At 39.1% G+C, this 11939-nt stretch overlaps 2 protein-coding genes across 9 annotated transcripts in view; one reads left to right on the forward strand and one right to left on the reverse strand.

Moving 5' to 3' along the window:
- The window catches only part of ap2b1 (adaptor related protein complex 2 subunit beta 1), a 36499-nt gene that overhangs the window by 23246 nt on the left and 1314 nt on the right, over nt 1-11939 (reverse strand). Inside the window, exons 1-7 of one of the 7 annotated variants that reach the window (XM_034300880.2) lie at nt 11599-11739; nt 5174-5231; nt 4158-4263; nt 3052-3187; nt 2681-2926; nt 1513-1703; nt 872-1093 (exon numbers count right to left, since the gene is read on the reverse strand). In XM_034300880.2, coding sequence (XP_034156771.1) covers nt 872-1093; nt 1513-1703; nt 2681-2926; nt 3052-3187; nt 4158-4263; nt 5174-5210 — 938 coding nt within the window. In that variant the 5' untranslated portion in view covers nt 5211-5231; nt 11599-11739. Of the gene's footprint in view, nt 1-871; nt 1094-1512; nt 1704-2680; nt 2927-3051; nt 3188-4157; nt 4264-5173; nt 5232-5822; nt 5975-11598; nt 11740-11939 lie in introns of those variants that run through there. The other 6 variants (XM_026922437.3, XM_053230457.1, XM_026922438.3 and 3 more) reach the window with 6 other exon arrangements.
- pex12 (peroxisomal biogenesis factor 12) lies at nt 6038-9690 on the forward strand. 2 transcript variants are annotated; one of them, XM_026922443.3, is made up of 3 exons: nt 6038-6353; nt 7707-8242; nt 8714-9690. In XM_026922443.3, the coding sequence occupies exons 1-3, from the start codon at nt 6231-6233 to the stop codon at nt 9102-9104; spliced, it is 1050 nt and encodes a 349-aa protein (XP_026778244.3). In that variant the 5' UTR covers nt 6038-6230; the 3' UTR covers nt 9105-9690. The 2 variants fall into 2 exon arrangements, with proteins under 2 accessions (XP_026778244.3, XP_026778245.3); XM_026922444.3 differs by lacking the exon at nt 6038-6353 and adding an exon at nt 6364-6894.

Raw genomic sequence — 11939 nt, forward strand, 5'->3', positions numbered from 1 at the left:
AGGAAGGATAGAAGGAATTCATCATTCAATTAAGGAGACAAAAGAAAAGAAAAGAAAAAAGGGGATAGAGTTAATGGTGAACAGGACAGGATGGTAATATTGTTTAAACGTATTTCTATGGTTTTGCAAATTATTAAATGCAAATTTAAAAAAAAAAAAAAAAAAAGGAAGGAGGGAGGGAGGGAAAATAAAGAAATAAAGTAAAGAAATAAAAGGAACGGTGAAAGGAAGGACGGAAGGAAGGAAGCAAAAGGAAGAAAAGAAGAGAAGGAAATGCAATTAAAGAAAAGAGAAGAAAAGAAAAAAGGCGTTAGACGTAATAGTAAACAACATATTGTTTAAATGTATTACTATCGTTTTGCAAATTATTAAATGCAAATTTAAAAAAAAAAAAAAAAAAAAAAAAAAAAGGGAGGAGGGAAAATAAAGAAATAAAAAGAATGACGAAAGGAAGGACGGAAGGAAGGACTGCAGATTTCAATGCGTATAGTAGTAATGGTAGCTTTATGCTAGGGTTTGGTGTGTTTTATTTTATGGTGAGGGCTTTAGTTATGGACAATAAGGTCCAGCTGATTGAAATGAAATTGCATTTCAGACTATAAGCCTTTGGCGTGCATTGAAAAGTGAAAGCTGTAGAGTAATCCTGCCACCTAGTGGCATCACTTTGCCTCGCCTTTTTGTCCCTGCAGGGAAACCGTAAAATATTATTTGTATCTAATTTTTATATGTTTACCACAATGACCTGACATCATGTGGTAGTATTTATATCATTTGTAACAAATATCTCTTTGCTCACTACGGTACACATGCACGTGTGTGTGTGTGTGTGTGTGTGTGTGTGTGTGTGTGTGAATAACGTTGTCACTCTGACCTCTTCTGCACGATGAGGTTGATGTTCCTCAGGGCTACGTACTGGACCTCGGGCTCTCCGGAGAGCAGCGTCACTAGAGGAGGAGATAGCTTCTTCAGCAGCGTGTTGTAATAGTCCGAGTCTTTTGGCAGCAGCTCCAGGAACTTCATCAGGACCTTGACGGCCGACAGCACGACAGCCGAGTTGGCATGCGAGAGACGTGGGGTGACGCGCTCGCAGATGCTGTAGCAATGAGGGAAAAAAAAAAAACAAAACGCAAGGTCAAATACTTGGAAGTTCTAAACAGCTGACATTCATGAGCTTGAAGATTTGTTTTTATATATATATAAAATCTTTTCTCTGAATGTGACTGCTATGCTTCTGCAATCTCCAGTGGCCAAATATAGATTTTTCTCTCCATAGTAAAAATAATAATGATAATGCCATAAAGTGCAGACTAAAGGCAATAACTTCAAGACTAAATAAAAGTCCTTGCTGATGATGTATCTGGGTTTAGTCCTAAATCTCTCTGGTAAATTACTGGCAATGTTCATTCTGTTCCTTTCTCAGGCTACAAATCATTACCGGTGATGTTTGACCAGAATTAGCTCATGTCATTTTGTTCCATTTTTTGCTACCTGGCCCTCAGTCTGCTCTCTTACCTCTGGGCTTCGCGCTCATCTTTGGGGTTGTAGTTGGACAGGCAGTCCAGGATGAAGATCTGCCCCCACTCGGTGCACTCGTTCAGGGCCGTGAGCAGCTTGTTGATGTTCTGAGGGTTCAGGTCCAGCAGATTGCTGTTGGGGTGAGACTCGCTGATCTCAGACAGAGCTGCCACGGCGTTAGCCACGACCTGGAGAGAGAAGAGGGGGAAAGCGTGAAGGACTGGTCCTTAAACATCATTTAAACTGATTCCCAAATCATGAAGCCTTCCATCATCCCACATCCCCACCTTTCCATCAGGAGGGAAACCCATAAATAAAAAATAAGAATGAATGTGTTAAATGAAAGGAAAAGAAAGAAAAACAGGAAGGGAAAAATACCAAAAGGAAGGAAAGACAGAAAGAAAGGAAAGAAACAACAGGATGGAAGAAAAAAATGAAAGGAAGGAAAAGAAACAGAAAAGGAATGAAGAAAAAGAAAGAAATGAAAGAATTGGGAAAAGAAAGAAAGAAAGAACAGGAAGGAAGGAAGAAAAAATGAAAGGAAGGGAAAAAGAAACTAAAGGAAGGAAATGAAGGAAGGAAAAGAAACAAAAAATTGAAGAGAAAGAAAGAAAGAAAAAAAGAAAAAGGAAAAAGAAAGCAATGAAATGGAAGGAATGTAAATAAAAAAGGAAGGAAGGAAGGAAAGAAAGAACAGGAAAGAAAGAAAGAAAGAAAGAAAGAAAGAAAGAAAGAAAAAAACAGGAAGAAAAAATGAAAGGAAAGGAAAAAGAAACTAAAAGGAAATGAAGTTAGGAAAAGAAACAAAAATGAAGAAAGAAAGAAAGAAAGAAAGAATGAAGGAAAAATGCAAATAAAAAACAAAAGGAAGGAGTGCAAATAAAGAAATAAAAGGAATGAGGAAAGGAAGGACAAAAGGAAGGAAACAAAAGGAAGGAAAGAAGAGAAGGAAATGCAGTTAAGTAGACAAAAGAAAAGAAAGGAAAAGAAAAGAAAAGAAAAGAAAAGGGGTTAGAGTTGAGAGTGACCAGGTCAGGATGGTAACACTGTTTAAATGTATTTCTCTGGTTTTGCAGTAAGCCCTGGATCAGGATTCAGTAATCATCTCCCTCACTGCTCTACTTCCTTCCTCTGAAACTCATCTCAGCCAGACTCTGTTACGCACCATGGGGTTGGAGTCGGCGATCAGGTCCCTGAGGGAATCCAGAAAGCCCTGATCCTCCACCATCTGCGCGTTGATGTCATGCAGCTTGGCCACGCACACGGCCGCCGTCTTCCTCACGTACGGGTCCTCGTCCTTCAGGCACTTCCTCAGAGGCTCGCACAGGTACTCGGTGATCTTGTCCACGCGAATGCAGCCCATAGTGCGCACGGCCAGGGCACGGATGAGAGGGTTAGGGTCTTCACAGTCCTGAGAGACAAAGACACGTGAAATTAAATACAGTGTAAGATACGATTAGGGATGTGATGGGAATTCTGGGGAAACTTTATTGTCATGTCTCAGATCACGTCTCTAACACCAGGAGATGCGCTCACCTTCACAAAACTGTTGACGGCCATGATGGCCATGTCAGGCTGACTCTTAGCGTAGTTCATCAGGTACAGATACACCAGCTTCTTCAGCTCCAGGTTATCGGTCTGCATGCAGTTCACCACATCTGGAAACAAAGAGCTGAAGAGGGAAGAGAAGACACTGACATCACCACATCATCATCATCATCACCATCACCACCACATCATCATCATCATCCTGACCAACACCAGCTCATAATTATCCACTTTGTATCACTGGATTAGATTAGATTAGATTAGACGTAGAATACTGAAGCTGGGAAATTCTTCCTCTTTATAATCTGAAATCTCAAATTATAATCTCTTCATCATCTGTCATTAATCTAGCACAGATATTTCAGCCAGGGCTTGAAATAGACTGGAGTTATAAATCTAGTGCACTTACTGGAGTTATAAATCTAGTGCACTTACTGGAGTTATAAATGTAGTACACTTACTGGAGTCATACATGTAGTGCACTTACTGGAGTCATACATGTAGTGCACTTACTGGAGTCATACATGTAGTGCACTTACTGGAGTCATAAATCTAGTGCACTTACTGGAGTCATACATGTAGTGCACTTACTGGAGTCATACATGTAGTGCACTTACTGGAGTCATACATGTAGTGCACTTACTGGAGTCATAAATCTAGTGCACTTACTGGAGTTATAAATCTAGTGCACTTACTGGAGTTATAAATCTAGTGCACTTACTGGAGTCATAAATCTAGTGCTCTTACTGGAGTCATACATGTAGTGCACTTACTGGAGTCATACATGTAGTGCACTTACTGGAGCTATAAATGTAGTGCACTTACTGGAGTCATACATGTAGTGCACTTACTGGAGTTATAAATCTAGTGCACTTATGGTTATCTATATGTTTAAGATGTACACAGGCCCATTTAGTGTATCGAGGGTTTGTCTACTGAAAATACTGACTGGCCACTAAATTTACTAAACGACTAAACAACAAAGAGAGCAACAAAGTTCAATTTCAAGCCCTAGATACAACATAGAAAGGAAATGGGTTTGGCCTTGAACTTGATCCTGAGCAAAGAAACGGCATGTAATAAACCAATCATACCTCACGTCCTTGCCTACGGTCATGGCAGCTATCACCTTCTTCACCGCTTCCTTCCTCTTCTCTTTCTTCTCATTGTTCAGCTCAGCTTTCAGTTCAAATATCTCTCCTGGAAGAAACGACATTATTGAAAGACCCTTAATCATTCTTATTATGCCATCAATGATCTAATGCATTGCCCGAGCCTAACAGATTCACTGGTGAGCTATAGATACAGTGGATATTAAAAAGTCTACACACCCCTGTTACAACGTCAGGGTTTTGTGATGTAAAGAAAAGGAAATCAATCCAGTCTGACCTTTTTCCACCTTTAAAATGATATTGCAACCAACAAAATTAAAAAAATGTTAAAAATTATGTAGAGTTTACATAAAAATAAAGGTTTCTCATCAAAACATGTTTCACGTCTTACACCAAATTTAATATAAACAAGCATCCAATCTACTAGTCTGATCAATTCACGTCGTATTAACGTGATCCCATTACGTTAAAAAAATCTCGTGAGCATGTTAGCACCGACAAGAAGGAATGACCAGAGGGTGAAATGAACCCGAGGGACTCGTGTGGCACGACAGTGCAGTGGCTAACATTGCTGCCTTACAACACCAGGGTCCCGGCGTTCGGTTTTGAGCTCAGGTGAGCGCGCAGTGTTCGATTTTATTCCATGAAAACACACGATCAAATCACACTGGCTGTGCAAGGTGAAGCAGGGTGAAGCGCGGTGGTGGCAGCATCATGCAATGGGGCTGCTTCTCTTCAGCTGGGACTGCAATTGTAACTCAATCGCAAAAAAAACTGCCATTTTAAAAGGGGTTTGTAGACTATATATATATATATATATATATATATATATATGTATATATATATATATATATATATATATATATATATATATATATATATATATATACACACACACACATACATATATATACACACACACACACATATATACATACATACATACATATATATATATATATATATATATATATATATATATAAAATGTCTGTATTACCTTTCTTGTTTGTGGTGAAGTACTTGGAGTCTGTCATTCTGAAAGGTTTTTAGGTCTGCTGGGGAAAAAAAGCCTACATTATTGACACTCAGAATACACAAAACAAACAAAACTAAAACAAACAAACAAACAAACACTGTATAATATTTGCATACTAGTAGAGATGTATTATATTGACACATACTGGTTTTGCAGCATTTCTAACCATCAATTGAAACCCTATAAACTGAAACATACAAGACTGGAATGGTTTTATGTTTATTATTTATGTAAGTGAATTGTGAATGTTGTTGTTTATTTAAAAAAAATAAAAGCAAAACGTTAACGTATACACAACCAATATACAAGCGGCCAGCTAACACTAACACTAGCAATAGCAATGTCAACCAATTACCAGTCAAATTAACAGTTCCCATTTTAAATTACCAGTAAAATGCATACTTTATGCATTAAACTAGATGTTAGCACTGAAATTTTATTTGTATTTATGTAATTATTCATTTATTTATTATTTATGAGATAAGCGGGTGCTGCTGCTAACCCTTCCTGCTACAACCAAGCTAACGGAGTTGCTAGCCGCAAAGCTAACACATTGATTAAATAGCTGTAACTAATCACACAGTCCAGCAAAGCAATCACAAACACGCACCTCACCTTGGGTATAGAAACAGCCAGATAAAAAATAAAAACTATAAAATACAAACTCTGAATAATTATCCTAGTGGGTTGGAGTGTATTTGTGGTTTCGCCCGTTTTCAGGCCACAGCTGTAGACGCTGGGAAAAGATGGAGCGCCTCCCGGAAAAAACCAAAATGAAACCGGAACTGAGATTTGGCAGAGTTTGGAGAAACACGGAGCGATTATGATGTAGCACGGGAACTTGACCTGTTTATACTAGGACGTTGGCACACTGCATTTTGAATTTTGGTGTGTAGAATGGCTGAATACACACATATTTATAGATCATGCTTCTGTTAGTTCTACTAGAAACACAGATCTTTCTTTTGATCCGCTGTTTGTTTGATTAAAGTAGAATTATACTGTTAAATCCAGCACGATGGCGGAACGAGCAGCACATTTGACCACAGCAGCAGGTGAAGGCAGGCCCTCTATTTTTGAGGTTTTAGCTCAGGACTCTTTGATGAGTGCTGTTAAACCTGCACTTCAGCACGCCGTTAAAGTAAGTCATTTCAGATTATTCATCTAGTCTTGCTGAAATGTAATCACCACCCAGTGATCAGACTGTCAGTCTTCTTGATCTTCTATTTTATTTATGTGTACAATCAGCCAATCATGTGGCAGCAGTGCAATGCACAGAATCATGCAGATGCAGGTCAAGAACTTCAGCGTTCAATGTTCACATCACATCAGAATGGGAATAAAATGTGATCACAGTGAATTTAACCATGGCATGGATGTTGGTACCAGATGGGCTGATTTGAGTATTTCAAAAACTGCTGATCTCCTGGGATTTTCACACACACCAGTCTCTAGAGTATCACAGAATGGTGCGAAAAACAAAAAACATCAAGCGAGCATTAGTTCTGTGTAATTGGTTTGACCTGACAGGAAGGCTACGGTAACTCACATAACCACTCTTTACAACCGTGGTGAGCTGAAAAGCATCTCGGAATATCTACTATGCAGAACCTTGAGGTGGATGGGTTACAACAGCAGAAGACCACATCCATGGGGGTTTGCTCTGATAGGAATCCATGGCAGTAAGAAGTTCGATAATATCTGCTTTAGAATTTTAACGCAAGTACACAAGTTAGTGAAAAAGACGACAACGCAGATCATCAAATGCAACAATTGATTCTTAAAACCAAATCCTTTGTAGAAATGGTCTGAAATTATGGAGTAATTATGAAGTAAATCGTACACCATCCTGCTTGATAAATGCTAAAAGATCTAGTTACTAGTTTCATGTACACTATATGGCCAAAAGTTTGTGGACACCTGACCATCACACCCATATCTGGGTCTTCTCCAAACTGTTGGAAGCACAAAGTTGTATAGAATATCTTTCTATTCTGTAGTTTTACGATGTTCTCTTCACTGGAACCAAGAGGCCCAAACATGTTCCAGCATGGCAGTGCTCCTGTACACAAAGCGAGCTCCATGAAGACATGGTGTGCCAAAGTTGGTGTGGGAGGAACTCGAGTGATGTGCACAGAGCCCTGATCTCAACCCCACTGAACACTTTTGGGATGAAGTTGAACGCCAAGACCTTCTCACTCAACATCAGCGCCTGACCTCACTAATGCTCTTGTGAAAAGCTGAATGAACACAAATCCCCATAGCCACACTCCAAAATCTAGTGGAAAGCCTTCCCAGAAGCGTGGAGGTTATAAGGGCTACATCTGGAGTGGGATGTTCAAAAAAATTGCATATGAGTGTGATGGTCAGTTGTCCACAAACCTTTGGCCATATAGTTTACTTCAGTAAGCATTTAGTCTTTAATCCTCAATAAAAAAAAAAAACTACACTCCTGCTATGACACCTGTATTTATTGTTCATGATGTATCCGTAGATCTTGGCTGAATCCAATCCTGCTCGTTATGGAATCCTCTGGAGGAAATTTGATGAGATCTACACCATCCTTGACCTCCTGCTGCAGCACCACTTCCTGCTGCGTACCAGTGCCTCCTTTTCTGAGAACTTCTACGGGCTAAAGCGCGTGGGCCCGGACGAGAGCAGACGAGCGCATCGTGGCCTCGGTCGCAGGAGACATCTGCGATCCCTGCTTCTCCTAGTGCTCCTCCCGTACCTCCGAACCAAACTGGAGAAGGTGCTGGCTCGTCAGAGAGACGAGGACGACTTCTCGATACGGATGCCCCAGTCCCTTTCTCAGAAGATGTACAGAGCCTTCTTGGCTGCCTATCCTTATGTTTGTATGGCGTGGGAAGGTTGGAGTTTTTGCCATCAGTTGCTGTACATTTTTGGAAGTGCGCGTACGCATTCGCCCCTTCTGTGGCTGGCGGGAGTCAAATTGTCCCATCTGACAGCTCAGGATATTCAAAACTTGGATCTCAAGCCAGCAGGGCGAGCACTGAGCTCTAGCCAAAGGTGAGTGTAACCATTTTTTTTATGCTTTAAACTGCTTTCATTGACTATTTTTAACGATTTTCCTACATTACCCACAATGCTGTTCAGCTACCTGCTGATAGTCTCTTTCACCTCTAAATAAAGAGACTCCCACTGTTGACTTGTTGCATCTCTCATGAGTTGGCTTTTAAGGAAAAGGGGTGGAGCTAAACACATTTGTTGGCAGGGTAGCTCATTTCTGGTCCGGAAAAAAATATAAACAAAAGCCTGAAACTCTCAAACTCGCAAGATTTAAAGCAAGCCAAGGTTGCCAGGCACATCTTTCCTCAGCGTTCTTTGAAATGATATAATTATTACGGATCTAGAAACATGTTATAAAATTACGAACTGCAGCTTTAATGTAATCCTAAGCATATCAGTCTGGAATTGTCTCGTATGCTGTATTGAATCACCCGAAAAGCATAAACACTGTTTTTTTTTTCCCTTCTTCAGCTTTGGAGGACGGCTGCAGCACGTCTTTTCCACGGTGATTGGCAGCGTCGCCGTATCCCTCTCCGCCAGTCTCTCTATGGGAGTGTTCTTCCTGCAGTTTCTGGAGTGGTGGTACTCATCAGAGAACCAGACCACTATGAAGTCTCTCACCTCTCTCCCTACACCTCCACCCCCGCTTCACCTGGAGGACCAAGAGGCTGCACGGACGCGCAGCAAAGTGTGCCCGCTTTGCAGGAAAGTACGCAGTAACGACACGGCCCTGGCCACCTCGGGCTACGTTTTCTGTTACCGCTGCATTTATACGTACGTGAAGACTAACCACCGGTGTCCGCTAACAGGCTATCCGTCTGAACTCCAGCACTTAATTAAGATCTATTCTCCAGAGGTGTAGCCCAAACTGATCATGTGACCACACATACTGGGAAACTGACTCTTTTTTTTTTTTTTTTATTGTGAATCAAATCATTTGAATCAACTCACCAAATGACTCCTTTTTTTTTTTTTTTAAAATAAACCGGACAAAGTTTGTGATATGCTGACCACTGATTTGTCCTTCTTTGACTAATGAAACAGTTTAGTCAATAAAATACCTTTTTAATGAACTTTATTTACACATGCAATTCTTAGCCTAACTCAGACACTACAAAAAGTGAAAAACAGTAAGCATCCCTGCTTTGTGCAGTGTATCTATTCACGATTATGAAGATTTCTGTCCATTTATCATGATAACTGATCATTTCCCATGATACACTCGCCTCACTTCCGGGAGTCGACTCAAAGAAGAGCCAAATCAAAGAGTCGACTCGTTAGCAAACGACACATCACTTGTTTGAAGCGTATTGACTTTAACATGCTTTTAATTTACCTTGAATTAGTGCTTTTCCAATGCAAAATACATTTTAGTGCTTTAAAAAAGTACCTTGTGTCTGTGTGGGGTTTTTTGTAATAAAGTACATGGTTATAAAGTCAAATAAACTGCTTTTTTATTGCTGATTTTCAATTATTGGGTAAATCGTCTATTTATAGCTTATCAACAAAGTCAACTCCTTGGATAGCAGTTAGTGTATCCAGTGTTTTACAATTTATATACACAGTGCACTGGAATTGTTTTGTTTATATCGCTATATGATGAATTACAACTGAAAAAGAGAGAGCGAGAGACACCACAATCCATATTTCTTATTCTACACAAAGAAACAGTAAAGAGACGCTTGACGTGACCTAAATATAATATGCTACATTCAAGTTGTTCTCGGAAATTGTTTATAAGTATGAAGAAATTACTAAATATGGGTGGACGCCGTAACAGGAAGTTAAATGAGAAACCAAAACGTGTCCTAGTCTGGTTGCGGTACATTTTTTCCCTTATGATAAATGCGTTTTATAGGAGTTATGTTATTGGGTGATGAATAAAAGGGCGTGGTCGATGAGTTGAATGATAACTGACCATGACGTATCTACAGCACGTGCTCCAGCTCCAATTTTTGCAAGATGGCGACTAATAATGGGAATTTGCAATGGTTTTAATAGTTATAATGGGAATTTGTATTGGTTTTAAAGGTTATATTGGGAATTTGTAATGGTTAGAATGGGAATCTGTAATGGTTTTAATGGGAAGTGTATTGGTTTTAATGGGAATTTGTACTGGTTTTAATGGTTATATTGGGAATTTGTAATGGTTTTAATGGTTAGAATGGGAATCTGTAATGGTTTTAATGGGACTTTGTACTGGTTTTAATGGAAACTCTACTGGTCCCTGTGGGTCTCTACTGATAATTTGTTGCCTTCTACTGGTAGTGGTGGCATGTTATATCTAGTGGATACCATTCCAGACTAGTAATGGTGATGGTTTGCTAATGGCTTGTAATGGTATTTGGAGTGGAAACCATTAGAATTTCTGTGAAGGATTGTTGTTTTTTTTCTCAGCAGGACCCAGTTAAAAAGCATCGAATCACACAGCATATAGGCTCACATCTATTGTATATTTCCCCTCTGTAGATGAGAATAAGCCATTTCAAAGAAATTAGTCTGCTGTTCCAATGTTGGAACCACCATCTCGTATCACAATATTTTAGACACAGTTATCAGCGTCTCAGTTACATATTTGGACTGGATTGCATGTTGCTTTGGATAAACATGGCTACCAGGTGAATAAACAGAACTGTAAGATTAACAAATCGTCAGCACTTATCATCAACTTTAATCACCGAGCGGTAAAATATTTCACCCACAAACATCCTGAACCCTGACCACAAGACAAGTTGCGTTTTAGATTTACATGACTGTACAAGGGCAATTTTGCTGTTTGCATCCTTGTGGAAATCTCTGGAAGGTCTTAACGTTAAACCTCTATTTTCCTAACAATCACAATTTTTTTTTGGCTCACGTCTCTCACTTTGTTGCTGTAAATTTGCACGAATTCTGTGAAGCAACAGGAAGTTGGGTTGTTTGCCTGCCTGCGTTCACAAATGCAATAAACAAGCCTGTGTGTTGCAGAGGACAGAAGTATAAATACTTGGTGATTTTTTTTTTTTTTTTTCCCCCAATTTAATCCAACAAGGACAGGCAAAAAAAAAAAAAAAAAAAAAAAAAATTTTTATCTAGAACAAATTAGCTTGAAAGGTTGTATCTGTACAAGTCTAGTTTAAGAATTAGCATCATTTCAATAGCAAGCAGCTATACACCATGTGAAGGAACACTGAAAGGCTTTGAGACTAAACTGGAACATTGCTAGCTAAGTGGAAAGATGAGCTACAAGGCTCACCTGTTTTCTGATATGCTAATACATTACTAATCCCAGTTACTCAACACCCTCATAAACAAAACAGTTTGATATTCAGCATAAAATCCAACATTAAATTAAAAACACAACCCCACATACAAACCTGTAACCACTGATTTGGGCTTTTCTCCTAGAAGACATGAAGCTTTTTTGTTTTGGAAGGAGTCTCCAGTTTCAATAGGAACACTTAAAAGGACTTTACACTTTTTCCCCTAGTTTCTTGGTAACATTGACAAGCTGTGTCTTTTGGCACAAGAGGTGTAACTAAAAATGGATAGAAAGTACTTTCTTTAATGAAATTTATTATATATATATATATATATATATATATATATATATATATATATATATATATATATATATATATATATATATATATATATATATATAACATCAGGGCATGCTGTTATAAGAAAATAAAACAACTTTACATCAGGCCACATG

The sequence above is a fragment of the Pangasianodon hypophthalmus genome, chromosome 27 (assembly GCF_027358585.1).
Source record: "Pangasianodon hypophthalmus isolate fPanHyp1 chromosome 27, fPanHyp1.pri, whole genome shotgun sequence".
In the NCBI taxonomy this organism is placed as follows: Eukaryota; Metazoa; Chordata; class Actinopteri; order Siluriformes; family Pangasiidae; genus Pangasianodon; species Pangasianodon hypophthalmus.

Excerpts from the sequence above, each read along its gene's own strand:
- pex12 (XM_026922443.3), top strand. The coding sequence starts at position 6,231 with ATGGCGGAACGAGCAGCACATTTGACCACAGCAGCAGGTGAAGGCAGG. Across the intron at positions 6,354-7,706 it reads CACTTCAGCACGCCGTTAAA|ATCTTGGCTGAATCCAATCC; the intron begins GTAAGTCATTTC and ends ATGTATCCGTAG. Across the intron at positions 8,243-8,713 it reads GCACTGAGCTCTAGCCAAAG|CTTTGGAGGACGGCTGCAGC; the intron begins GTGAGTGTAACC and ends TCCCTTCTTCAG.